The 27,984-nt window shown below is 35.1% G+C and overlaps 3 protein-coding genes across 3 annotated transcripts; 2 read left to right on the plus strand and 1 right to left on the minus strand.

Annotated features, from left to right (window-relative positions):
* Positions 1-4,141: 4,141 nt before the first annotated feature.
* LOC140176544 (uncharacterized) lies at positions 4,142-6,400 on the minus strand. Its single transcript, XM_072208069.1, has one exon. The coding sequence runs from the start codon at positions 6,398-6,400 to the stop codon at positions 4,142-4,144; it is 2,259 nt and encodes a 752-aa protein (XP_072064170.1).
* Positions 6,401-8,629: 2,229 nt separating this feature from the next.
* On the plus strand, positions 8,630-15,404 carry LOC112736374 (DEAD-box ATP-dependent RNA helicase 13). The gene is made up of 14 exons (XM_025785802.2): positions 8,630-9,242; positions 9,861-10,042; positions 10,133-10,327; positions 10,450-10,626; positions 11,066-11,454; positions 11,843-12,023; positions 12,311-12,433; positions 12,510-12,626; positions 12,936-13,040; positions 13,387-13,527; positions 13,615-13,680; positions 14,354-14,512; positions 14,767-14,848; positions 14,957-15,404. Exons 1-14 carry the CDS (start codon positions 8,684-8,686, stop codon positions 15,010-15,012), a joined length of 2,532 nt encoding a protein of 843 aa, XP_025641587.1. The 5' UTR covers positions 8,630-8,683; the 3' UTR covers positions 15,013-15,404.
* Positions 15,405-21,157: 5,753 nt separating this feature from the next.
* LOC112736379 (NAD-dependent malic enzyme 2, mitochondrial) lies at positions 21,158-27,606 on the plus strand. The gene is made up of 19 exons (XM_025785815.3): positions 21,158-21,630; positions 22,462-22,558; positions 22,719-22,837; positions 22,916-23,083; positions 23,241-23,369; positions 23,727-23,787; positions 23,978-24,081; positions 24,173-24,256; positions 24,370-24,476; positions 24,600-24,702; positions 25,001-25,108; positions 25,289-25,354; positions 25,509-25,581; positions 25,673-25,759; positions 25,852-25,906; positions 26,009-26,080; positions 26,402-26,464; positions 26,577-26,691; positions 27,219-27,606. Exons 1-19 carry the CDS (start codon positions 21,499-21,501, stop codon positions 27,288-27,290), a joined length of 1,815 nt encoding a protein of 604 aa, XP_025641600.1. The 5' UTR covers positions 21,158-21,498; the 3' UTR covers positions 27,291-27,606.
* Positions 27,607-27,984: the final 378 nt, after the last annotated feature.

A 27,984-nucleotide genomic window follows, 5' to 3' on the forward strand; every position in this document is an offset into this window, starting at 1 on the left:
TCCAAACTTAGAGAAACAAGGTAACTAATCCAAAAGATAACTTCATTTCCTCCAAATGCCATGAATATCCTTCATCCGAATCATCATGATATCCATCATAAGCATCATACGCTACGACTACATCATGAATACCAGATCCACCGAAAAAGTAATTATCATTCTCACCGGAATCAGACTCTCCCACCACAAAACCATCATACTCTAACAGAATCTTTCTCTTCTCTTTACTCAGATGGCCCTGTGAAGCATGCTTTGATTTGAATTTCTTTGTTTTAGCAGCTGAAATTTTTTAATGAATCTTCATCTTCACTTAAACTTTTCTCACTCCAGGCTTAAAGAATCTATCTCTATAAGAATTAGCTTTTCTTTAGATGATGATCTTGTTAGAGGCCCCTTGTTTGCTTGCCTTGTCACATGCCTTCTAACATATTCTCCACCCTTGGTCAAATTCTTTTTTCCTCTACTATCATTGGATTCAGTTAATTTGTTGGGCTGGTTTGATTTGTTGAGTTGGGTAGATTTATTGGGTTGGGTTGATTTTTTTACTTCAGTTGATTTCTTGTGTTGTAACTTTGAGTTGCAATTAGGCTTGGATTTGGGCCTAACTTCAGTTGCTGTGTTTGGAGTTTCAGTTCGGGTAGAAGTGAATATTAGGGTAGGAATTAATTTTGGAGAAAAGGTGGGTGTTGGACTTGGGGCAGGGGTGGGTATTAGGATGGGAGTTGGCTTTGGAGTAGAGGTGAGTATTTGTGTGGAAGTTAGATTTGGGTCAGGGGTGGATACATTAGTTCTTGTTCCTTAGATGGTTGTTGTTCCTCAACAAAATCCAGTTCAGAGACTCCATGTTCATAATACATATGAGCAACTCCGTTGTTTCTCCCAGCATAGAAGCACATTTTTAGCATCTCATCATCATTAGTCAAGGTTCTCAAACTAGTTGTCAAGGACATGGTAAGAACCAACCATCTGCATTGCTTGACCTTATCATACCCAAGGTGTTTGTAGTAGTCTCTGACGGAAAAAATATCTAATGTGTTTGTATCTAGCTTAGATAACTCTGAAATTTGTTCTTTGCAGTATGTCAAGCTTCCATCTTTATTTCTGACAAATTATCTTCCATGGTGATATATAAGTTTAATGAATTGATCTCCCATCTGCACACAGAAAAATTAAAAAACATATCAAAAATATCATTCCATCACTATAATTTCAATTGTAAATATAAGAAACTAACAAAATTCACCTCAATGTTTATTCAATGATTCAATTGAATTGAAGAAAGAGAGATGTAATAAGGCAAAATAATATAATTTGACTACTGTTTACCATATCATGACAAGGTTTGTGTTACTTAAATTATTTTTTTTTTAACTTCGCTAGGGAGACAATGGACAATCTTAACAATGTGTACAATGGATTTTAAATTTGGCCCAATACGAAAAAAAATTGAACAGTTATTTCAAAAAATTAACCATCTCAACCTTAATTTACCAATGAAATTTACCCAAACACACTTTTCCCATAACCGTCTGCTACTCCATCCTCATCAATCGTCATTCCACCTCTCTGGCGGAAGTCCACCCCTGTAGCCCCCTCCCCCATTATCGTTATGGGATCGACCATCCACGTAGTTATTAAAATGATCATTCGGCTACCTAGTGAAATGACCATCCAGTATTGTTAATTGTATATACTTAAATTGAATCGAACAAAATAACCATCTAATTAAAAATTAAAATAACCATTTACATACCTAGTAAATTGAACATCCAATTCATTTACAAGGTGAAGAAAGTCGACGACGACGCATGAAAGTAGGAGAGGAGATCCGGCGATGGAGCAACCACGCAACGAGTAATTAAGATGAAATAGGGTTTATGATTGAATATGTAGAGCGGTGCAGGAGAAGACATGGTGGTGGAGAAGAACACGTACAGTGCGTTCAGGAAGAGTGGGTTGGAAGAGAAGCTGGTGGAGATGAAAATTAAGGAAGTGACGGGTGTGATACCAACCTGTGCTGCGAGACCAATGCGCGAGAGGCATTTGTTAAATTGTTAGAGGCTTCGGAGCGTTCTTCTCCTCGGATGCCACTGCCACGTCGGATGAGGAGATTTATGATGCCATTCTCAAGAACATGGCTTATGGTTTCACTTACATGGCTTATGCTCAACTTATGGCAGCCCTCCACAGCAAACAAAATGCGGAGGGGTTAGGCATCGTCGGTGGGAGGCTGGGCGGCGCTGGCGGAAAGAGGGTGGCATCGGTTGGGCGGTGTCGGACTGGATAGTGAGAAACTGCAGCAGCGCGGCATGACTCTATGGACTGAAAATCACAAATGGAGAATGGGAGGTTAACGTGATATTAGGAGTGACTTTATTAACTGTGATTTGATTTAATTGCAAATTCTTATTTTTTAAAATTTAAAATTTAAAATTATTAGAAATTAATTAAATTAATTATTAATTTATTATAATTTTAATTTTATCTCTATTGTACACATTGTACACTAAATTCATTGTCTCCCAATACTTTCTCTTTTTTTATTAGTTTAATATTTATGATAGTTAATTATAATAAGAGTACATACCGAGTATATAACGAGTACATAAGGTTACTCTCAAAATATTTTTTTCTCTCTTCAGTTAGACTTGCTAAAACATAAATTGCATTGTTGTTATGAGACAACAACGGACCAAAACGAGTTTATTTAGAAAATCAGATCAATTACTCCATGTTACAAGATGCAATAAGCAATTGACTTAATGAGATTAAGACTTTGATGATACTGCACATCTCTTCTAAATAAAATAGAGGAATAATCAAATGTAATATATTGCATATGACAATCTGATTCCATCTTTTTATTTCTTAATCCATTGATTATCAGACAAACACACCCATGTTAAAACCTATACTGGATGCCTCTGGTACGGGTTGAGGGATGGATCGGAAACCAGCGGGTCGAGGCGGAAGCCGGATTACTTGAATGGAGCGATGGGGGGAGGTACCTGCAAAGACACTCCGACGCTCAAGTTAGAATGGATCTGAGAGGTACAAGGTGTGAGGAATGAATGAATACCTGGAGGGACCTGGGTCCTCTATTTATAGGCGAAGGTAGCTATCGTATCTTATATTCTCTGGCTAAGATAAGGGAGATGTTCGAATTCAAAAGTTGGTTGAGAGTTCTAGTGGGCCGGTCCGGGCCTTCTAGAGGGTTTCGATGGTTTTACTTTAGATCAGGGAGTCATTTCGGCGATGAAGTCGGCCATGGCTTGTGCTTTGATTGCGTTTTGGGGTTCAAACTTGATTTGGAATTGGGACAACTCGATGGACCATGCTAGCATTCTTTCTGCTAGGTCGGACTTTTGTAGTACCTGTTTGACCGCTTGGTCAGTCCGGACCGTCACGGGATGGACCTGGAAGTATTGCCGTAAGCGCCAGGAGGCCGTGAGGAGCGCGAAAGCGAGTTTTTCTAGACGTGAGTAGCGGGTCTCTGCATCTTGTAGGACCTTGCTTATGAAGTATATGGGTTTTTATTCTTTCTGCTCGTTTTTGCGGATGAGTGCTGCTGCGAGTGCCTCTTCCGTTATGGAGAGGTATAGGTAGAGGGTCTCCCCTGTTTGGAGTTTGGCGAGAACTGGTGGTTTCGCTAGGACTCTTTTGAAGTGTTGGAAGGCTTCTTCGCATTCTGCTTCCCATTTGAAGGGGGCTCCTTTCTTCATCAGTTTGAAGAAGGGGATTGCTTTTTGTGCCGATGTTCCGAGGAAGCAGGATAGCGCTGTGAGCCGGCCGGCGAGCTTTTGGATGTCGTTGAGCTTTTTTGGGCTTGTCATGTCAAGGATGGCACGACATTTCTCTGGGTTAGCTTTGACTCCGCGTTGCGTGATCATGAAGCCGAGAAATTTCCTGTCTCCATTCCGAAGGCGCATTTTGTCGGGTTGAGTCGCATTCGATGCTTTCGTAGGGTGTTCATTATGAGCCTGAGGTCGCTGATGAGTTGTTCGCCCGATTCCGTTTTGGCGAGCATGTCGTCTATGTAGACTTCTACTTTGGTTCCGGACAGATTTTGAAATATCTTATTGACGAGCCTTTGGTAGGTTGCTCCGACGTTCTTTAGGTCGAAAGGCATGATCGTGTAGCATTATGTTCCGTCGGGGGTGATAAATGCTGTTTTTTCCTCGTCGGGTCGGTGCATCGGTATTTGATTATAACCGGAGTATGCATCCATGAAGCTCAGGTATCGATGGCCGGATGCGGCGTCTACCAATCCATCGATGTTGGGTAGGGAGAAGGCGTCTTTTGGACAAGCTTTGTTAAGGTTCGTATAATCGATGCATATTCGCCATTTCTCGTTGGACTTCTTTACTAATACGACGTTTACCAACCACGTCGTGTATGGTAGTTCTCTGATGAAGTTTGCCTCGAGTAGGGCTTTTACTTGTCTCCTGACCTCGGCTGCCCGGTCCTGGGACATTTTTCGTCTTCTTTGTGCCACGGGTTTGGCTTTGGGATCTATGGCTAGTCGGTGGGACATTAGGTTGGGGTCTATCCCGGGCATGTCGGCTGGTGTGAAAGCGAATAGGTCTCTGTTTTGTTTCAAAAATTGAGAAAGGTTTTCTTTAAGGTCGTATGGGAGGTTCCTGTTGATGAAAGTGTATTCGTCTTTGGTTCGTCCTATTTGTAGTTTTTCCATGTCGCCTTCTGGTTCTGGCCTGGGCTGGCCGTCTTGTCGGGCGTCCAAGTCGGCTAGGAATATCCCAGTCGCGTCATGAGACTTCTTTCGTAAAGCTAGACTGGTGTTGTCGCATTCTGCTGCGACCTTGCGGTCTCCGTGAATAGTGGCTATGGAGCCGTCGTCCGCTATGAATTTCATAAGGAGATATTTGGTAAAAATGATGGCGGAGAAGTCATTGATCGTTTTCCTTCCGAGGATGACGTTGTAGGCGGTGGAATCTTTTAGGACCACAAATTCGGATAGAATTGTCTTCCTTTGCTTGCCTGTCCCTATGGTGAGGGGTAGGGTGATGGAGCCGTCCGGTTTGAGGAAATTGTCCCCAAGTCCTGTAATGCCATTGCGGTGTGTTTGGAGATTTTCGTTGCGGAGCTCGAGCTTATCGAAGGCTCCTCGGAAGAGGATGTTGGAGTCTGCACCGCTGTCCACCAGTATCCTTCGAACTAGTCCCATTTTGATTCTTGCCGAGATGACGAAACGTGCGTCTTCGGCCGAGGTGCCGTGCTGGCAGTCCTCGGGTAGGAAGTTTATCGTTTGGTCGGGAGTGGTAGATGGGGCTTGATTTCTGACGGCCAAGACCTTGAGGTCCTTTTTTTGCGTCGATTTTGATTTGCCTGATATGTCTTTGCCTGTGATAACATTTACCATTATGGTCGGGTCGTCTTCTAGACTTTCCTTGGGAGGTTGTTTTTGTGTTCTCGGGTTGCGTTCTTCTCTTTCAACTGACCTGTCCCTTTCTACGCGTCTTGGTTCTCTGATAATTTTGGCGAACTCTGGGAGGTTGCCGTCTCTTATGGCTTGTTCGAGGGCGTCTTTGAGGTCGAAATAGTCTTGTGTCTTGTGCCCATAACCTCGGTGGTAGTCGCAGTAGAGGGTTTTGTTGCCGCCTGTTTTTTCTTTGAGTTGCCGGGCTTTTGGGATGATGCCTCGATCTGCTATCTGGTGGTATATCTCGGTAATTGGGGCCGTTAGGGGTGTGTAACTAGAGAATTTGCCGATCCTGGGTGGTCGGTTTGTGTTTGTTGGTTTGGGGTGTTCCCTTAGGCCTTCTCTGGGTGGGTTGTGCCGAGGGGTTGGGTTGCCGTGTTGGGCGTTGTTGTGTTGCCGTTTGTTGGCGGCGACGACCTGGCTAAGCTCTTCGTCGTTTATATAATCTTTGACGACGTTTTGGATTTCGTGCATAGACCATATTGGTTTGGTGGTAAGATGTTTGCAGAAGTCTTCATTCATGAGTCCGTTCGTAAGGCAGAGACTTGCGACCGAGTCTGTGAGCCCGTCGATTGTTAGGCATTCGTCGTTGAATCGGTCAAAATACTTTCTTGTGGATTCGTCGAGCCTTTGTGTGACCCTCAATAGGCTGATGGGGTGTTTGGCCTTGGTGATTCTGGTGGTGAATTGGGCGATGAACCTTCGTGATATGTCGCGAAAGCCGGTTATGGATTCGTTAGGGAGGGTATTGAACCATTTGATCATTGGTTCGGACAAGGTCACGGGGAAGGCTTTGCATCGGACGGCGTCGGTGGCACCTTCTAGGTTCATTCTGGCTTCGAATGCTGTTAAGTGTTCTTGGGGGTCTTTGGTTTCGTCGTATTTCATGTCCGTGGGTTTATCAAATCCTTTGGGGAGCTTTGCTTTTAAAATTCTTTCTGTGAAGGGGGTGGCTCCCATTATCACATAGTCGTTTCTTGTGCGTTTGGTTTCTCGGTATCATCGGTCATCGTCCGTGTGGGCGGGATCACGAGATATGCTGCGGTTGTATCTTTTGCTGTGTCTTCGTTCTGGAGATCTATTACGTGAGGTGCTTCTATCATGCCTTTTGGCGTGTCGCCATTCTGGCGATCTGCCGTGGCGGGACCTGGATCTGGAGGTTGCGTGACTTCCGTGTTCGGCGTTGTGCCTTTCTTTGTTGGCAACCCGACCTTCAAGTTCCTGTACTTTGTGGCAGAGTTCTCGGATTATTTGCGCTGACTTGTCTTTCGGGTTCCTGGGATTCTGAGTCTTGGCGGGGTTGTTTTCTTTGTTATGGATGGTGCTTGCTATCCTTCCTTGGAGTATGGGTTCTTGGTTTTCAGGAGTAGGGTTTCGTGTTCGGGAGTTATCTTGGCGACTTATGGAATGTTCTTCCGGTTCGTCTGCCATTCTGACTAAACCGGCGTAAGTTCCCTACAGACGGCGCCAATGTACTGGATGCCTCGGGTACGGGTTGAGGGATGGATCGGGAACCAGCGGGTCGAGGCGGAAGTCGGATTACTTGAATGGAGCGATGGGGGGAGGTACCTGCAAAGACACTCCGACGCTCAAGTCAGAATGGATCTGAGAGGTACAAGGGTGTGAGGAATGAATGAATACCTGGAGTGACTTGGGTCCTCTATTTATAGGCGAAAGTAGCTATCGTATCTTATCTTCTCTGGCTAAGATAAGGGAGATGTTCGAATTCGAAAGTTGGTTGGGAGTTCTAGTGGGCCGATTCGGGCCTTCTAGAGGGTTTCGATGGTTTTACTTTAGATCAGGGATCCGTGGGCTGGATCCGTAACAAAACCCTAACCCAAAAAAATTCTCCTAAAATATTTAAAATCAAATTAATGGTACAGAAACAGGGAATGATCGAACATCTAACCAATAAGCCAAGAAATTAAATGATAATTCACTGAAAACATAAACCCTAACATAGAATAAGCACAAAAACTAACATATACTAACATGCAAAACAAGATGCATTTAGCTAGAATGCATAAAAAAAGAGGAAGAACCAAAAGTGAAGCAAAAAAACAAAGCATCATCATGGGTATAGAAGTTTTTTTATTCAATATTTTGCTTATCTCGAACTTAATCAACGTAGGTAAAGAGAACGACCAGTGCAGTGTGAAGTGGTTGAATAGAAGAGAATCGCGACTTCAACGAATCTCATAAGTCAGACTCACAGCGCCATTGAAGAGAAGAGAAAGAAGAAGAACAATCCTATTATGGAGGAGAATATAGTGTTTCTTGTTTAACTAAAACGTTTTCAATCTCTTATAACATGATACGACATTGTTTTGGGCTGTTTGAGCGCTAAACAAAAACGACGCCGTTTTAGTGGAGTCCAGCGTGGCATTCTGTTGTACACATCATCTCTCCGATAATGACTCTGTGGCGAAAACCACCGTAGAGACTAAGGTGATTAAAATTTATAAAGTATAGGGACTAAATAGAGGCAACTGAAACGTCAAGGACTAAATTGAGACTCGAGTGTAACTTTAAGGACCAAATTGAATATTTTCTCTATAATATACATTGTAACAAACTGATAAAGTATAGCTCAAATAACAGTCTTTCTTAAGTTCGAGTCTCTCTCCTAAAAAAATATACACCGTAACATCATGGTGTTTTTTTACCCTTTGAGTGTGTGTGGTTTAAGTATTACTTTATTACAAACATTTCATTTCCATGGAAATCAAATATATGATATATCTAAGGAAAATGTGAGAATTGAAATGATGATATTTTGATTCCCTAAAATCAAACTTACTTAAAAATATCTTTTCAAACTTTGAACCAAATATAAGAATATAATATTCCATATTAAAATTTATAGGAATTATTTATAATTTTTCCAACCACACACACCTTTCTATGTCAAAAACATCATGCTTATTTTGGTCTCGGACTATTGGACGGGAAATGGATCCTCTCCAGTTTTTTCAACACTTGACAAAATACAGTGTAATCTCTTACCTTTGATTTTAATAGTGGGACTAGAAATAAATAAGAGAGAGAGTATGGTGAATGGTTAGATTAAACACTGCACACCATCCAGTTTTTTATTCACTGGAGAGGATCTACTCGCCTACTGGACGACTGATGTGTCTAATTTGAAATTATTACTTACTGAGCTGGGCCTTGGCCCAAATTAAGGCCTACAAAGGCAAACTTCGAAGCCGGTATCACGGTTCGGGTTTTTCTGTTTTCGCCATGGAAGCAGCTACAGCAACTACTACTTCCTCTCAGTCTCGCCAGAGAAAGCTGAAGAGAAAGCGCGCCGCCGCGTTGGCGAGTGACCCCCATCTCGAGCGACTTAACTCGCTGCCCTGGAACCCTTCGTTTCCACGAAACAATGACGAAGATGATAACAACAACGAAAACGATCCCTTTGCTATGCTCGCTACTGGCTCAAACGAGCTCGAAGGAGGTTTCCTCTCGCTCGAGGAGATCGACGAGGCTGATTACGGTTTTTCCATTCCTGAACCTCAAATTAACGAGAAGAAGAACCAGAAGAAGAATCATAAACTCGACGAGAATGTGATAGAAGAGAAGAAGAAGAAGGAAGAAGAAGAAGGAGATGATGGAGTTGGCGGTGGCGGCGGCGGCGGTGGTGGTAGCGGTGAGGTTGAAGTGAAGAAGGAAAAGAAAAAAGACAAGAAGAAGAAGAAAAAAAAGAAGACAAAGAAGAATAAGAAGAAGAAGGAGGAGGAAAAGGAAAAGGAAGAGGAAGCGGTTACCGAAAACCAGAATGTTGAGAAGCCAGATACTGGTAGTTACTTGTTTAATTCTAAACTTCCAATGATACAAATTCATATAAGTTTACGTGCTTTAGCTCCCTGAAATGTGAAATATCTTTATGTTTATGTAAAATGTTAATAGTTGAAGATGATAAATCCTCACTATGTCGATGCAAGGTGATAATTAATGATGAGAAGTCCATGTGCTGGTAAATACTTGTTCATACTTATGTAGTAATTATATAGTTCATGAAACAATAAGTGTGTATGTAGACTCCTGAAATTCGAGACGTTTATGTCTATGCGTAGTGAATAGTTGAAGATGAGAAATGCTGATACTTATAGTTATTTGTTTATTATATATATATATATTCTAAGTTTTAAATTTTCTGTATATATGTTTGTGTGTGTATGTGCATAAGTGTTTGGAGGTTCCTGAAATATGATGTCTTTATGTTAATGCCCTGTGAATGAATAATTTAAGATGAGAAAGCCAGATACTAGTAGTTGCTATTTTATTTATACATATCAGCATACGTACTTTAGTATGTATGTGGATACGGATTCCTGAAATGTGGGATGTTTATGCAATGTTGTGATGAATGAAGGTTTTGGAGACGTATTCATCTTACTGCTATATTTTCTTTTAGGTCTAGATACTGATGTGAAGGATGATGATGATGTTGGGGAAGACTTTGATGAAACTGAATTTTATGCATGGAATGAGTTGAGGCTTCATCCTTTGCTGATGAAAGCAATTTACAAGCTTGGTTTCAAGGAACCAACGCCAATTCAGAAAGCTTGTATTCCTGCTGCTGCTCATCAAGGGAAGGTTGTTTGAAGTTTTCCTTCTTCAGTGGTTTTGCTGGTTTGATTAGCTAGATTAGCTTTTTGACCCTTGTTCTTGTGTGTTTTTCGGCAGGATGTTGTTGGGGCTGCTGAGACAGGATCTGGTAAAACACTTGCATTTGGTTTGCCCATTTTGCAACGTATTTTGGAGGAACGGGAGAAGGCTACAAAGATGGAGGAAGAAAGGGGTAAAGAGCCAGAAAAATATGCTCCTACAGGAATTTTGAGGGCTCTAATTGTTGCCCCAACCAGAGAGCTTGCTATTCAGGTATTTGTAAAGGCTTTTAATTCATTTGCATGTTTGTTAGTTACTCAATTTAAATTATATGAGTATATACTTGTTTTAGAAATTAGGAGTCATGCTACAAGCTGACTGGAATCCATTTTCAGGTAACTGATCATCTGAAAGCAGTAGCTAAGTATATTAATGTTAGGGTGACCCCTATTGTTGGGGGAATTTTAGCCGAAAAGCAGGAGAGACTTTTAAAATCAAGACCTGAGATTGTTGTTGGAACTCCAGGGAGGTTGTGGGAACTTATGTCAAGTGGAGAAAAGCATCTAGTTGAGGTAACTTCTAGCAATATGCATTATGAAGATTGAGTATCAATTTATGTTTATAAATATTAAGTTATTGTTTTCATGAATGCTAATCCAGTAGATAAGTGTGAGGGGGAATCTGAAATATAGTGGAAAACTACAAGTGTTTAATAAGACAGAGTATGTAAATTGTAGCCTCCTGGTAATTCTTAATCCTTATTGTTCAACATGTATGGGCCACAATTAAGCACGACTTATTGGAAGAGTCATACAATGGCACCCTTGCTAAATATTTGATATAGACAACATTTGTACACTATATAAGACATCTATCATTTTGGTTAGATTTCATCTTAACTTTTAGCAGCAATAATTCACACATTAAACATTAATGTTCTAGTTTTTGTGTAGACTTGACGTATTGCTTTCATTGAAAGTCATTTTTGACATGGCCATGTTGTTTTTGCAGTTACATTCATTGTCTTTCTTTGTGCTTGATGAGGCTGATCGAATGGTACAAAACGGTCATTTTAAGGAGTTGCAATCAATAATTGACATGCTTCCCATGTCAAATATCTCCGCTGAAGATAATTCTCAACATGCACAAAATTGTGTTACAGTTTCAAGCTACCAAAGAAAGAAAAGACAAACTCTTGTGTTTTCAGCTACTGTTGCACTTTCTGCTGATTTTCGCAAGAAGCTTAAGCGCGGTTTAGTAAAACAAAAACAATCATTCACAGAGGAACTGAATTCTATTGAAACTCTTTCTGAACGAGCTGGAATGAGATCCAATGCTGCAATTATTGATCTTACCAACCCGTCAATATTGGCAACCAAGCTTGAGGAATCATTTATTGAGTACGTAAACTCATGCTGGATAGGACACTGATTTTATTAAATATTGATATATATTCTTTTTACTCTTAGATTCATGATTTCATGTTGATTTGAATTGGCTTGAATTTAATGTTACATTATTTTTTCCCGTTTGAGTATTTTGTTGGGTCACATATCCTCCCCCGAGACAATCGTTATCTTAATTATCATTCCTTGTGCAAATAGAGATTTTGCATCTTTGTCAGCTGTTTTTCTCAATTTTAAAACATACTCCGTCATAGGCATAGCCACTTTTTGCCTTATTTCACCATCTAAGATAAAGGGACTGAATAGTTTCTTAGAATTAAATGCACACATATGTTACCTTCATCATCTTCCTGATTTTGTTATTGAATGTCATTGGTTGCAGATGCAGGGAAGAAGATAAAGATGCCTACTTGTATTATATTTTGACTGTCCATGGACAAGGTCGCACCATAGTTTTCTGTACATCAATTGCAGCTTTGCGCCATATTTCTTCCATACTGCGGATTCTTGGCATTGATGTTTGGACTCTGCATGCACAAATGCAGCAGCGAGCACGTTTAAAGGTAGCTTCCTTTGTTTGTCTCAACCTTTTCTTGCTTTCTTCCAGTTGTGTTTCTCGTCTTTCTGCTGAAAGATCTGCATAACAAAATAGCTCACCATCAAAAGGTCATAGTGTAGATCTACTTTGCCCTCCTTTTTTTTTTCCTTTTTATAGGGGATTGGACTTGGATAGTGGACATTGTGGTTAACCTGAATACATCTTAATACTGAGTTGTCTTTTATTTTAAATGGATATTGTATTTTGTTTCCATCATCATATTTTTCGAGTTTCTTTCATTCTTCAATGCAGGCCATGGATCGTTTTCGTGAAAGTGAAAATGGCATACTAGTTGCTACGGATGTTGCTGCAAGGGGTCTTGATATTCCTGGTGTTAGAACTGTTGTCCACTATCAGCTTCCGCATTCAGCAGAGGTAAATTAATATTTTGCTTCTTTTATCCATATTATATATTACATCTAACATTCTAACATTTATTTCTTCTTTTTAGGTTTATGTGCATAGAAGTGGAAGAACAGCTAGAGCTTCTGCTGAAGGTTGTAGCATTGCTTTAGTCTCACCAAAAGAAACGGCAAAGTTTGCTTCGCTGCTCAAATCATTTTCTAAGGTTGTTTCCTGAACAGCATTTTTCCTTTTAAATTTAAGCATATAGGTTAGAGATATTAAAGTTGGTTGCTTACTTCATTGAAGTTGGGAAAAAATTCTTCGCATGAAGATAAGAGGTGTAGTCAATAAGAACACGACATGTCGAGTTGTGTATCATACATCCATTGATATGTTGTTCCCTGTAAACATGTTTTAAAGAGAGTTGAATGAACTAAATAATAGATGTTTGAAATAAGTTACCATCACTTACCTCGTGATCGAGAACAATATAGTGATTTACATTTTTGTCATTATCTTGTTTTATGTACAGGACAATTTTCAGCGGTTTCCTTTACAGAACTCATACATGCCAGAGATTTTAAAACGATTGTCTCTTGCACGCCAAATTGACAAAATAACACGAAAGAATTCGCAGGTATTAGGATTCACCTGTACAGTATATTGAATTATATAACATTTTTGCATTTTTTTCATGCAACCAGTGTTAGTGTCAAGTGTGCTTGGAATTTATCATTTTTCTGTTTACGATTTGAAATGGTTTTGAATGTAATTTGCTTGAGGTAACCTCCATATTCGAGAGGTTTTCCTTATTGCATCTTTACAAACGTACACAGAATAATTTCTAGTTACAGACTTCCAGTCTCATGTATTTTCTTGCTTTTCAGGTTTGACTTAAAATTCTGTTTTGCTTTGTTGCTCCTTTGTGCTGACTGGATATGGATAATTGTGTTTTCAAATTCTATTTCTCTTTGCTATTTTAGGTGAAAGCTGAGAAAAACTGGTTTGATCGAAATGCTAACTCAGTTGAATTAGTTACTGAAAATGACGACAGTGAGGAGGAACAAGTGAACAAACACAAGCAAATGAAAGCCAGTTCTAAACAGTTGAAGACATTGCAACAGGTCTGATGCCTTCATATATATACCTGAAACGATATATAGATATTATTTCCAGTTTATTTAATTCTTCTCAAATGTTTCATATTGCAGGAGCTCAAAATGTTGATTTCACGTCCTTTACAATCAAAGACATTTTCACATCGATATTTAGCAGGGGTATTAATCTTATGATTTTCTTTCATTTTCACGCTTAATATTTATTTACCACATTTGGAATGCCTCTTGCCCATTGCTAGTCATTTGTTATTATTGCAATTCTAATTTTTAATGTTTTTCTTCAGAAGTTTCAGAGGAATTGCAAGGCATGATGTACATATACTAGCACATAGGTGTTTTAATTATCCACAATAATGTGTTTGGGAACGCTAAAAATTTATACTTTTCGAAATAATCAATTATGTGACGATCAATTTATGTTTGGATACTTTAGCTGAAAAATGGTTTTAGAATAATTTATTGTGTTTGAAATGTATGAAATCTTAAGTGGTGTTATTACTATATAACGAAAATGGGTATAGAATGATTGCCTATATTATTTAATATTTGGTGCTTTAGGTCAAATTAGGAAAATCATTACAATTAAAAAATATAAGCTTTTGCTTATATTCCATAAGTTTCAAAATATTGCTTTTGCTTATAAGCTGGTTTTAGCTTAAAATTATTAGTTTCAATTATGATCTATTTTCAAGTTTTTACCCAAACGTGATTATTTTTCTTAATTTGACTTTTTTGAGAGGTTCTCAAACCATGCTCCTAGTATCTTTTTACTATGCAAACATATGTACTATGTTATTAGGACATAACTCTGAAACATAATACTCTTTTGTAGGCTGGTGTCACACCTGTCATGCAGGAACAATTGCTACAATTAGCAAAGCAAAAACTAAATGATCGCCCGGGCTCAGGAGTAGGCAAGAAGGGAAAATTGGTTGTGATTGGTCAAGATTGTGTTGAAGCACTTCAGGCACTCCGGAATGCTGGTGAAGAGGTAGAATGTTCCACCCTTTTCATATTCCAGCGGGCATAATTTTGTATTGATCCTGTCAAATATGAAATCGTCTATTTTACAACGTAATTTGCCGCATTAACAAACTTTTAGATTTTGAAAAGTAGAATAAGGTTTATTTTGCAGGAAAGTTAGGAATTTCTCGTTATCTAAATATTCAGCTTGAGTAGTAGATTGGAGCTTATGTTTTTTGTTTGTTTTGTTGTTCTTGCTTTTGCTCCTTTTTCTCCCCACAGGTGCGCATGGATGTCAAGGATTTTGCTGGAAAACAGAGAAATATAGAAAATCGGAAAAGAAAAAGAAAAGAGGAGAAGAAACGTAATCTTCAGTCTGAAAATATATGATATCCTTTCTTCTTTTCTAGTTATTTATTAATTAGATCTTGGCTCTAGCATGTTCTAAATTTTCGGAATGTTCTTGCTTCAGGTTTGCGTGATCAGCGAAGAAAGCAGAAGAAAAAGCTAAAACAGGACAATCAATAGAATTGCAATACATATGATATATAAAGTTGGGCAAATTTTGCACCAACCGAAGTTTTGTCATTTGTTGCTGGGTAATTTTAAGGCTGGGACTATGTCCCATAGTTTTATCGTGATTATCCATAGAGCTTTGATTTCTTGTATGAATAGAATATATCATGAAAATTTCAATTGAGAAGTAGAGAATATAACTATGTCAGAGGAAGCTTATGTCAACTTTGGCCGTTATCAGCGGCAATCAAGCTTCAAATTCAGTGGTTCTGGATTCACACATAGACCAGCCTTGACTGATCGAAAATAGTTCTTTTTTCTTTTTGATGTTATACGGAATTTTATCTAGTCATGTTTCATTCAAAAGCAAGCTTATTCTAATGAAATCCTACAAGTTTAGGCTCTGTTCTCTCTCTCTCTCTCACTATCATTGTTGCAGAATCATTAGCAGTTTTTATGGTGTTGGTTTGGTGTTTTTGATTTTGGAGAGTATAAATTATAACATTGGAAAGTATCTCAATGTTTTCTACAGGAAAATTTCTTCTTTTTTGCTTTTCACGAACTGGAAGAACTCACTCAGAGCTACCTCAAATTCCGCACCAATTATGAAAAAAATCAGGGATTGTAAAATGCAAATTGTCCAAAATTTTTATTATTAATGGACAATTATAACAATTGTGTGATCAAGTGAGAATAAAATTATTTCATTTCATGTCACATAGGTTAAGTATACCATGTCTTTTGTCACTTGTCATTTGGCTCACCAATATCAATTGATTTTCCCATTTGAGTTGGAGAACAAATTAAAGGATTGGGTTTTAGAAGATTTCAATCAAGCACATGCAGTTGAAGGTTTTGAACAATTTTAAACTATAGAATCAGTGTTTAGGTGATTTAATTAATTTCTCCATTAGGTGGAGTTCTTTTTATTTTCGAAACAAAGTTGGGTCCTCTTAGGTGGAGTTTGTTAAAGAGGTGCAATATAAAGAATATGCAATAGAATGTTACACAATTTTTGTGAAATTAGAGAACTTTTCTTAGTTTAATATTATTTATTATTTTCATATTTCAATAAAAGGTTACACAATAGATTCTTTATCTTCACACATAATCTACAATGATTGGATATTTAATTATTTATCCTATTTTAGATATTCAATAAAGAAATTTATAATTAATTATTGATTTTGGACTCCTTAGTCCTTATTTAACGTGCAAATAACTTAATAAATCAACAGATATTGTAATTCGAAGGAAATATAATTTGAATTGTTGTACAATGCCCGAAAAGGCATGCAGTTTTTATGGCAACAAGGAAAAGGTGGTAATATTTCTACTAAATATTGAATAGTATTACCAACAATTTGGAAAATGGCACTCTTATTAGGCAATGTGTCTAACTCTACTTGATATATAAAGCATAGGCTAGAATTAATGTGCTTTAAAGATAGAAGAAACTAGAAAGAATTGCCAAAATTGCACACTAAATTGTAGTTGGATTGAACCGTCTACTTAGTATTTCAATTGCATTTATGCTATGAAATTGAATTCTTTTGTTTCAAAGCCTAATTAAGTACTCCCTCTAGTTTCAATTACTTTCTACATCAACGATGTGAAGGAATCGGTGTTTTTTTTGAAGGCCTTATCCCAGTATGTCAAATATTAATCTATCGTGAATCAGTTTACTTTAAAGATTTATTATTAGTTAATAGATTATTATATGCACAAAATAGAATTTGAACTTTTAACACTTACTAAACTGATGAATAGGCTTTTTACTAATCCAAACTGATTAGATTGTGATCAATTTAATCATTATTGTGGTTTCAAATTCAAGTTTTTTTTTTTTTTTAGAAAAACACTATGATAGAAACGGCAACAACAATTTCTCGAGACAACTTTGTCAATTTTTCTTTTTATATATAATAGAATTTAGATGTCAGTAACAAGAGTAGAAGAAAAGTATTACCGTAAGTTTAAAGGTTAAGTTATTAGATTTGGATCCTTTAAATTTTGAATTTTATTTTTAAAAAATAAAATATGATCTATCACTATTTATTTCATAGGTAGGATAAAAAAAAATATAAAAAAATATTTAATGGTGAAAAATTTTACTTTATCCTCTAAAATAAAAATCTAAAATTTAGAGAACTTGAAAAGTTATTTATACTTTGTGTCTTGTAAGCCATCTCATACTTTTAAACATTAATCTATAAACAAAAAAGTCATAAAATATTAATGTGTTATTAAATGTGAAAAAGATCAATGAAATGTAAGGCATTAAACTGTTGGTGAGATGGCCACTGCTTAATGGAGCTGAAAACCCTAAAGAAGCAAACTAACATATATGATTCTCAATTTCTCATTTTCTCACTGCTATTGCAACCCTCAAATGATCTCGCTTCATTCCAATAATATATTGCGTTCGTTATTTTAAAATTTGACTAAAAAGAGAGATCGACAAATTTTAAGTTTATTTTTGTTTTCAAACATGTTTTTGTTCTTAATGTCTTTATTTTCTTTATCGTGAAGACAATAACCAAATGTCACTTTAAATGTCTAAAAACCTTGTTATTTGTCTAGTCACCCAAAAAAAAAAAAAACTTATTATTTGTCAATGGTGCTTAGGGGTGCACAGACCCGGCCCGGCCCGAAGGCCCGGCCCGGGTCCGAACACTTTAGGGACTAATTTGGTGTAATTTCATCGGGTTTAGGGCCGGGTTAGGGTCTCAAAAATAGACCCGGTCATTATTTCGGGTCGGGTCCGGGCCATAGCTCGGGTCACCCGAAGTCGGCCCGGTGGCCCGGTCATCATACATAATTAATATTTTGTGTTATTAGTGATGGATCATGACTATTTTTATGTAGAATTTAAGTATTGTAAACCTTAATATTTTGTGTTATTAGTCATTATAAGACTATAAGTTAATGTTTTATGTTTAGAATGCATAAGACTTTAGACTAATGCATAATATTGTGTTATTTGTATTGATTTAAATATTTGATATTATTAGACAATATTAGTATTGATTGTGATTTTGCTTTAGTATTGATTGTGGTTATGCTTTAATTTTAAATAATGATTGATTCTTGTTATATTTTTCTAAGTAAATTTTACCATGTTAAATAATGGTTGGAGTATTGGAAATTTGGATATTTTTACATGCTAGCTTACAAGAAGATATCAACGTAATGTAATGTTAATGGCCCGGTTTTCACCCGGTATAATTATGGCCCGAAAGTGTACTGGTTTCATCGGGTCTAGGATCGGGTTCGGATCTAATAAATAGACCCGGTGTATATTTCGGGTCGAGTCTGGATCCCATCAAACCCGGCTTCACCCGGCCCATGTGCACCCCTAATGGTGCTTTTGGTGGAGATCTAGTTATTCTTCCCAGCATTCATTGCATAACTTAGCAGAAAGTCACAACATGAAGACATTTTGTTCCACCGCATAAAAGTAATAATCTTATAATCTCAATTTCTTTAATGTTACATTATATAATTGAAAGAAGCACCTAATCTGAAAATTTGAAAAAAGAAATGCATTATCAGGCAATAACATAATATAACACAAACTATTTCCATAATTAAATTAATGACCTGCATTATGAATAATCCTAGTTTTTATGTATTTCTAAAACATCCTAAGTACTTTAATAAATATACAAAAATATTATGTGTATACTAAAAATTAATCACTACACTAGACATTATATATTTATGTATAAATATATATAGTATTTAATTTATTTTTAATATATAATTTATATGAATGGCTGATTTTTATCTACATATTGATAAATATATTTAGTGAAGCTAACAAAACAACATTTCTATTTTAATATTTGTGAAGGTACAATTAGTTGAAGCTAATAAAACTATGCATGTGTGTGCCAATTGCTCTTTGCAACGGTTTGTTTCATTCCAAACCAAAATTCACGCCACATTGGAAGTTTCCTCCGGAGCTTCCTCCATCACCAATCATCTAATATAATAGAATTTCGTTAACTAATTTGAGTTCAATTCATTTATTTACTTAAAGTTTTAAACAAGTCTTAGAGATTCGAGTCTCGTATTGTGTATACAATAATTTATTGGTCAGTGATATACAATTTTAAATAAAATTTAAATTTGTAAAAAATTAGTTATTAACTTATCAGATTAAAGAATATTATAGACAATTCAAAACGAATATAATACTATTTTGTTACTATTTTATTTAATTAATGAGTTCAAATAATATTTCATATATGATCGAAGAAGCACATTGAAGGTATAAAATCAAATAGAGCTAAAAATTTTGGTTAGGGAAAGGAGAGGTGTAAAATGCTTTAAAATGGTCTATTCAGATAAACTAATGATTTATAGGCTCAAATCTTTTTGTAAGTTACAAAAAGAATTTTTATATTTTTTGTTTTAATTTTTATTTTCCACAAGTTGCGGATTTTTCTATTTAATTAAATGTTTTGCTTTTTGAAATTTTTGAAAATAACTTATTTATTTTAAAAAATTTTAATATTACTTTTTACAAGTTACAAAAAATATATTATGAAATAACAAAAAATCAAACATGCGACACCTTCTTTTTTATAGCTTATGAAAATTATATATCAATTTTTATCGGGTTGCGAAAAGCAAAAGCAACTTATAACTTTTATATTTACATTACATTTTATTCTTTTGAATAATCACATCACTTATGTCCCATTTAAAAATGAAATTTTGTAAAACACATAGCACTACAAATTCTTTTATTTTTTTTGAACAATATAAAATTTTCTAGCTTAATATTATGCATACTTTTAATGAATAAATAATTCATTTAAGATAATATGTTATATTACATTTAGTGAATAATAGAGAAAAGTTTAAAGACCACCAAAATTTATTATTTTTTGTTAATATTTTTAATTATTAATTTAATATCTTTAGTCTAATAGTCTAATAACATATTTTTAACTCGTAATTTTAGATATTACTAATTAATTACTGACCAAAAATAATAAATTATATCGATTGATATTTTTTTTTTTATGAATTATATGTGTAATGTGTGATGTAAAATTTCAGTATTGCCTTTGATATTTTATTTTTGTTAGACAAACTTGCCTTATATTTTTTTTTGTTATACAGTTAAGGGAATAATATATATATAATTTATTTTTGTTATATTGCATAATAAAATTTAAGTGTATATATTTGTATATGTATACAAATTTCTTTTATCATTTGACTGCTTCTAATAATCACATACATAGAATTTTGTGTAAAGTGAATATCTTTTTTTAAAAAATATGATAAAAAAGATACATTATAATTTTTGATTGTGTATTGAATTTATTTTGAACATTAACTCTCAAAAAAGTTGTCTACACTCTTAAGAATTTACAAAAATAGTATAGATGTAATTTTAAAATATTTTGTTTTAATTTTTTTTAAAAATTATAACATAAAGAGAATAGCTAATATGTATTTATGTTAAACTTATTTATTAGAAAAGACTTAAAGTTTAAGATATATAGAAAACATTTGTTGTGTATTTATTAAAATAAAAATTTCAAAACTTTCTATAGTAATAACTAATAAATTTATTATGTGTTTAATGGTCAACACATGTTAATTAAACCTTAAAATAAAAAAATAAGTAAATTACTAAAAATGTATACGAATAATTTTGTCGCTAATAAAAATTCATTCAAATTTTGTTATTAACAAAAATGTCCTCAAATAATTTTAAATGCGATAAAAATATTTAATATTAAATATGTATTTCTCAAAAATATTTTAGAGATTGAATTTTGATGCGATTTTTTATAAGCATGATTAGAAAAATGAGATATTATTCTTCTTAAAATTCAATGATTTTTCGTTAAGTATATATTAAAAAAATCACAAAAAATATATATTTAACAAAAAATTACTAAATTTTAAAGATAAAAATATCTTATTTTTTTAATTATATTTATAAAAAATTACATTAAAATTTAATGTTTAAAATATTTTTTGAAAATAATATTTAATATTAAATACTTTTATTATAATTTTAAATTATTTAAAAATATTTTTATCAATAATAAAATTCGAATACAAATACAAAATTATTGGAGTGTATTTTTTATGGTTTATAAAAAAAAAATTAGAAACACCAACCAAAGATGTCTGTTGTAATGTCAAAGACTTTGACTAAAAAAAAAGTTCATTGCTGTAATGTAATTTAAAATCAGCCAATGATTACTCATTCTTGAAGTTGAATCTATATATACTCTTTGATGTTACCACTCCAACACTTCCCAAGTTCCCATCCTTTTCCATTAATTAATTATAATTAATTTCCCATTTTCTCGGGAAAATTGTTTTTTCACCAGTAAAACCAAAACTCACGCACCAGCTCAATTTTCCTGAGAAAATTTAGACGCTTGCTACCATTTTTAACTTTATACAGAGCTTAAAGTTCAGCTCAGTAGTATAGTAGCTGAGTTGAATTTCCCGACAGCGATGTGGAACCTGGCACGAGTCGCCGCCACCGCCGTTGCCAGATCGAGCCGGCGGTTATCGACGGCGATTCCCGGCCCTTTCATTGTTCACAAGCGCGGTGCTGATATCCTCCACGATCCTTGGTTCAACAAGGTTGGTTTTTTTGTTCAAACTTCAATTTTTCTTTCTTCAACTTCCTCACTTTTTTTGTTTTGGTTTGGGAATCTGAAGTTTTAGTTTAAGATTTTCAGAAAGGAAATAACTTTCGTTTAGTTTTTATCCTTAGTTTGTCTATTTATAGTTTATAAAGCTTCTGTTGAATGTTGTGAATTGCTGTTCGCTTGAAAGTCAATATTTTCAAAAAAAGAAATTGGGTTGATCCATGTTGAAAATGTTCCACAAAATTTTGATGAAGTTTTCGTGGTTGTTTTTCTTTCTGAAGACTTGAATGGCTGAGAATTTTTAGTTTTTTTTTTTTAATTAATAAATGCTATGTAGGTTACTACAAACATGTAGTTTTGTGGAATTACACTACTCTTGTAATGGATTTGAATATGGTGGTTATATGAAAGTGGAGGCTTGTTTTTGGATTGGCTTAAAATAGGCCACACACTAAAAACTTTTGAAAGTAAAATGTTTATTTCCCCAAATTTAACCAAATCCAAACAAACAAAAAAGAAAACAATTCAAAATAGCCTGCACACTAGAGAGGAAAAAGTGATTGCTTGATCATTAATGTCATCTACTTTTTACTTGTTAGTGGTGTTTATGTGTTTTAAAGTTTGGTTAAATGCTGAACATGAGTTCATGTATTACACATACAATTTGACATTAGAATAAAAATGTGAGCTTCTCATAGAATGTTTTACATAACTTTGGGATCATGTCAAATTGTTCATGAAACCTTTTCTCATCATGTCATCACGGTTTTGGATCTAAAACTCAAGTTTTTCTCCAACTCTGTTTCCAAATTCTTGAATGCAGGATACTGGGTTTCCTTTGACTGAACGGGACCGATTGGGGCTTAGGGGCCTCCTTCCTCCTCGTGTCATTTCATTTGAGCAGCAATATGATCGCTTCAGTAAGTTTAAGCCTACCTGTATCATATTTTGTCTTTAGAATTTTGGATGTTTTACTCTCAGTCATTTTTCCTTTCTTCTGAAAATTACATTATAGCTTTTACTTATTTGTAAATTTCCTTTTTTGTTCAGTAATAATTTGATAGCAATATATTGTTTTAGTGAATTCATACCGGTCTTTGGAGAAGAACACTCAGGGACAACCAGATAAAGTTGTTGCCCTAGCCAAATGGAGAATCTTGAACAGACTGCATGACAGGAACGAGACATTGTACTACAGAGTGAGTTGATGATGGAGTTTTCTTCTTAACATGAGAGTATATATTATTATCATGTTGATTTCTTCCATTTCGCTACAGGTGCTTATTGATAATATTAAAGAGTTTGCCCCTATAATATATACTCCTACAGTTGGATTAGTTTGCCAAAATTATTCTGGGTTATTTAGACGTCCACGTGGAATGTATTTTAGTGCCAAAGATAAAGGAGAGATGATGTCGATGATCTATAACTGGCCAGCTCCTGAGGTATTGCTTTAATCTTGTTTATGGCAGTATCCTTTTCTTTTGTTTACTAAAGGGAAAACTCTTTTCCTTGATGTTTCTTGGTATATTGAGTAGCAAAAGTTGTTTGCATTTATTCATTTAATGTGTTCGGTTCTTGTCATCTTACACCTTTTTGCAGGTAGATATGATTGTCTTGACAGACGGTAGTCGAATCCTTGGCTTAGGTGACCTTGGAGTTCAGGGCATTGGAATACCAATAGGAAAACTTGACATTTATGTTGCTGCTGCTGGTATCAGCCCGCAAAGAGTATGCTTTCTTTTCTCCGTTTATCTATTTGCTTTCTACCTCTTTTCTCTAGCTCACATCTGCTGATGGTGGGAGTTAACTTCAGTTTTGTTTCACGGTGGCCCATGCTTGGAACTAAAATTATTATCAACGTATACTAGTGGATAGGATTACTACCCATGCTAAGATACCTTAGGACATATAATTTATTAATATGCTTTCTTTAATTATTTCAGTTTTATTACCTTCTGTGATAGGTGTCATTTACAAAGGGGCTTGACTATCTTAATTTCGTTTTGACTTCATTAAGATCATCTACTAGGTAAAAACCAGTAATTTTTTCTAAGTTGTTATATGTTGAATTTCTTAATGTGGCAGATACTTCCAGTTATGCTAGATGTTGGAACCAACAATCAAAAGCTACTTGAAGATCGTCTTTGTGAGTAAAATGTTTCCTGCCAGATCTTTGTTTTCTTGTTTAAAGCTTTCGTTTGTTAATTAGTTTATCCTTACTTTGCAATTATATTTAGAAACTGCTAAGACCATACCAAAAGCTAGCATGTGAATTAATCTTAGTTGATCTTGTGAAAGGTATTGGTGACTGTTCTGATGTCATTTTCATGTGATAGATTTAGGACTTCGACAACCAAGGTTGGAAGGTGAAGAGTATCTATCAATTGTGGATGAATTCATGGAAGCTGTTCATGCTCGATGGCCTAAGGCCATTGTGCAGGTTTCTTCTTTCTTTCTTTCTTTCTTTTTATTCTTTTGGGCACATAGCTGTTATCAATTGTATAATTAGATGGTTGTGATAATTTCTTCAGTTTGAGGATTTCCAAATGAAGTGGGCTTTTGAAACTTTGGAACGATATCATAAAAGGTTTTGCATGTTTAATGATGATATACAGGTGAGAAAATGATTTAAGACTTTATTAATCAAGAAAATCTTGAAGGTTGTTATCTACTGGACTGTTTTATTGAAGTAGCTACCAAAACTCATTTTTTCCTTCATGTCCTTCAGGGCACTGCTGGTGTTGCTCTTGCTGGAATATTGGGATCTGTAAGAGCCCAAGGTCGGCCATTGTCTGATTTTGTAAACCAAAAGATAGTTGTAGTTGGAGCTGGAAGGTAATTGCAGAACTTATTATGATCAACCTTAATATTGGGTGTCTGATTTCATTTTGTTGTTTCATCACATTCATTATAGATTAGCTACTTTTGTGTCAAGAACATTTCTTCCCTGGCTTGCAGTGCAGGGCTTGGTGTTCTGAAAATGGCCATCCAGGCAGTTTCAAAGATGGCAGGGTGCAGTGAAACAGCTGCCAAAAGTCAATTCTTTTTGATTGATAAAGATGTATGCTTTCACATATTTACTAGCTTTGTCAGTTCTTTAAGTTGTAATGCTTGAAACTATAACTGTTTATGATCGTAACTATACTAAGATATCCAATTCTGATTTTGATTGATCTTCTTGTAATGCTAGTATTATTTTTACTCTCTTTTTCCATCATATTGTTTGTCTTGATATGACTTAATATAAAATGCTGGAATTATAAAATAAATAAATTTGTGCAATCAAGTGTTGGATGCTGCTGTTTTGTATTTGTATTTAGTTGCATTAATCCTGATGACAATGCCATTTCTGTATGCAGGGTCTTGTCACAACTGATAGGAATAATCTAGATCCAGCTGCAGCTCCATTTGCTAAAAACCCAAGAGACCTAGAAGGGCTCACTGAGGGTGCTAGTATAATTGAAGTGGTAAATTTAAAGGATTCATTGAGCAAAACTCTTTTGTGTCAAGGGTTATGTTATGATATTGAAAACAATTATTTTGGTATAAGATAACTTAACCATCTACCTATGGTGATGCTGATCTTGAGGGTCACGCATAGTCATATTCATACATCAAAATTGATTGTTGAACATATTGATGTTTAGGTGAAGAAGGTTAGACCACATGTTCTCCTTGGTTTGTCTGGGGTTGGTGGCATTTTCAATGAGGAGGTAATTATCTTGTACAATTCCACTTATATCATGTCCTATCCATGAGTGAACTATATTAATAATATTTTTTTTATTGATATGTTAGAATGCTTGGTGTTCTGTATGTGTGTGTTATTCAGCAATTTCTTATTTTAATAATTGTGATTAAGCTCAGGTGCTTAAGGCAATGAAAGAATCTGTTTCAACAAAACCTGCCATCTTTGCCATGTCTAACCCTACAATGAATGGTTTGTCTGCACAAGGCTTAATAAACTCTCACAATTTCTTAATGTAATGACTGTTTTTAATTTTGACATTGTCATTGGTGTACCTGGACAGCTGAGTGCACTGCTATTGATGCTTTTAAGCATGCCGGAGGAGATATCGTATTTGGAAGTGGAAGCCCTTTCGAAAATGTAGATCTTGGTAATTAGCTCTCATTGGTTGAGTTGAGGCTTCTTGTCTACTTTACATTTTTCCTTAGCTGTGAAGAAACGTCTGATTAAAATTTTATGCAGGTAATGGAAAAGTGGGTCATGTAAATCAAGCCAACAACATGTATCTGTTCCCAGGGTAGGACATGCTTTCAGCTTTCTTGTGTCTTATAAAATTTCATGATCATTCTTATGATTGGAAATATTGATTTAGTCTTTTATTTTAAACTTTCCATTTTAGAATCGGTCTAGGATCACTTTTGTCAGGTGCTCGGCTAATAACAGATGGAATGTTGCAGGCTGCTGCTGAATGGTATGCACATGTTAATGTGGACTACTTTTATTAGCATTCATGGAAGTTTGGCAAAATCTGTTTATTTGATATTTATAGTGTTGCATTTTAGAATTCACTAAGCTGCTAAAACCTAAAGCGATTAAGCATATTTTCCTTGTTTTACATGCTCAAACATTTATCTGTTCGCATTTCTTTGATGGATCAAACAACACCATATTTCTATGCTGTAGATCATATCTGTGTTTTACCCGTGATAATTTGTGGCATCTTCTTGCATTCATGATGACATGATATTCAATCTTTTAAAATAAAATACTAACAATACTGTCTTTCTCACAGCCTTGCTTCATACATGTTAGAGGAAGATATCTCAAAAGGAATCTTGTATCCATCCATTGATAGGTAATATTTTCGTCACTTGGTATATTTGATTTTCCGTTTTTGCTTTGTTGATTGATTGTTCTTATAGCTGATATTATTGACATTCTCTGATCAATACTTGTGGTTGCTGTAGCATTCGAAATGTAACAGCAGAGGTTGGTGCTGCTGTTCTTCGAGCAGCAGTTGAAGACAACTTGGCAGAAGGGCATGGTGATGTAGGGCCCAAGGAACTTGCAAAGATGTCAAAAGTAAGTGAAATCTTCATTTACACGCTTTATATGATACTAGTTGATATGTTATAGTCTGCAAATTAAATTATTAAATATTATTATTTTATTATGAAAATTAGTTATATGATTAGTAGTAGAATGTTTAAGTAGTGGGTAGTTTTAAGTTATTATGTGTATAGAGAAGTTATTAGAGGTTAGGGACACGAGCCACTTTTAGCATCAGAAATTGGACACCAAATCTTAATCCCCTTTATATATGTAATACATAATACATGATAGTTTTGCATATACTATCTATGTTGAATGAGTTGCCTAAGATTAACGGTTAAAGTTTACATCCAAATATGGCAAATTAAGTTGTTTGTGATAAAAGAGATAACATACCTCGTGTCACACAGTATCTTATTTTGTATAAAATGTTTTTCCAAACTTGGCAAGGTGTTAAAGTTCTAACAAAACTTGATAGTTTGTACTATTAGTCTTTTAATACCCTATTTTATATTATCAAGCCTTATCTTATCAGATGTGGTTTACGCTGGTTGCAGGAGGAGACGGTGGAGTACGTCGCAAGAAATATGTGGTACCCTGTGTATTCTCCTCTTGTTCATGAAAAATAGAAGTCCTGAAGACCCTGTGCAAGTGCTCTCTATTTTTTGCTGAGAAATGTTTTTGGTATTCATTTTGCTTTGTATGGAGTCAACACACTTACACACAACTTTCTATTATTGGATTGGATATGAGACTTATGTCATGTGTTATGTGTATCACATATTTCATCCAATAATAGAATATATATCAGTTTTGTGTGTGACACAGATGAGCAAGAATAACACATTCACATCTTTCCATTTTCCAAGTTTAATGTGTATACCATATTTTGTGGTGTTGTATACTACGTAACAAAGAAATTATATATCAAAATTTAGGCTGAAATACAATCCCTTTTCTGGAGAGATATATCAGTAATTTAAAATCTTTTATTGGTATTATTGCGATGTAAAAGAAGATGTAAAAGAAAATGTTCATTATCATCGACAGTTTCAAGTAATGGTAACAATATCAATGCTATATGTTGGTAAATATTCTTGAAGGAAAAAGTTAAAAGAATGATTTTAGGATGCGGAAATTTTAGAGTCTTTCCATCCATTTCATGTTCTGTGTCGGTTTCAGATTAATATCACTATCAGTAAATATTCTGTCAGCGATGAACTTAAAACTTGAGTGCATTTTCAATTCAGAGTCAAATTTTCTTGGAAATATCCTATGACAGAAAGGGCTTACAAGTATAAACAACTTTTTGAATCATATGAT

This window comes from Arachis hypogaea, chromosome 2, assembly GCF_003086295.3.
Source record: "Arachis hypogaea cultivar Tifrunner chromosome 2, arahy.Tifrunner.gnm2.J5K5, whole genome shotgun sequence".
NCBI lineage: Eukaryota > Viridiplantae > Streptophyta > Magnoliopsida > Fabales > Fabaceae > Arachis > Arachis hypogaea.

Coding starts and splice junctions, on each gene's coding strand:
- LOC140176544 (XM_072208069.1), bottom strand. CDS start 6,400: ATGGGAGCCACCCCCTTCACAGAAAGAATTTTAAAAGCAAAGCTCCCC.
- LOC112736374 (XM_025785802.2), top strand. CDS start 8,684: ATGGAAGCAGCTACAGCAACTACTACTTCCTCTCAGTCTCGCCAGAGA. Junction 10,627..11,065: donor GAGAAAAGCATCTAGTTGAG/GTAACTTCTAGC, acceptor TTGTTTTTGCAG/TTACATTCATTGTCTTTCTT. Junction 12,024..12,310: donor AGCAGCGAGCACGTTTAAAG/GTAGCTTCCTTT, acceptor TCTTCAATGCAG/GCCATGGATCGTTTTCGTGA.
- LOC112736379 (XM_025785815.3), top strand. CDS start 21,499: ATGTGGAACCTGGCACGAGTCGCCGCCACCGCCGTTGCCAGATCGAGC. Junction 22,559..22,718: donor GCAGCAATATGATCGCTTCA/GTAAGTTTAAGC, acceptor ATATTGTTTTAG/TGAATTCATACCGGTCTTTG. Junction 23,370..23,726: donor CTGGTATCAGCCCGCAAAGA/GTATGCTTTCTT, acceptor TTAATGTGGCAG/ATACTTCCAGTTATGCTAGA.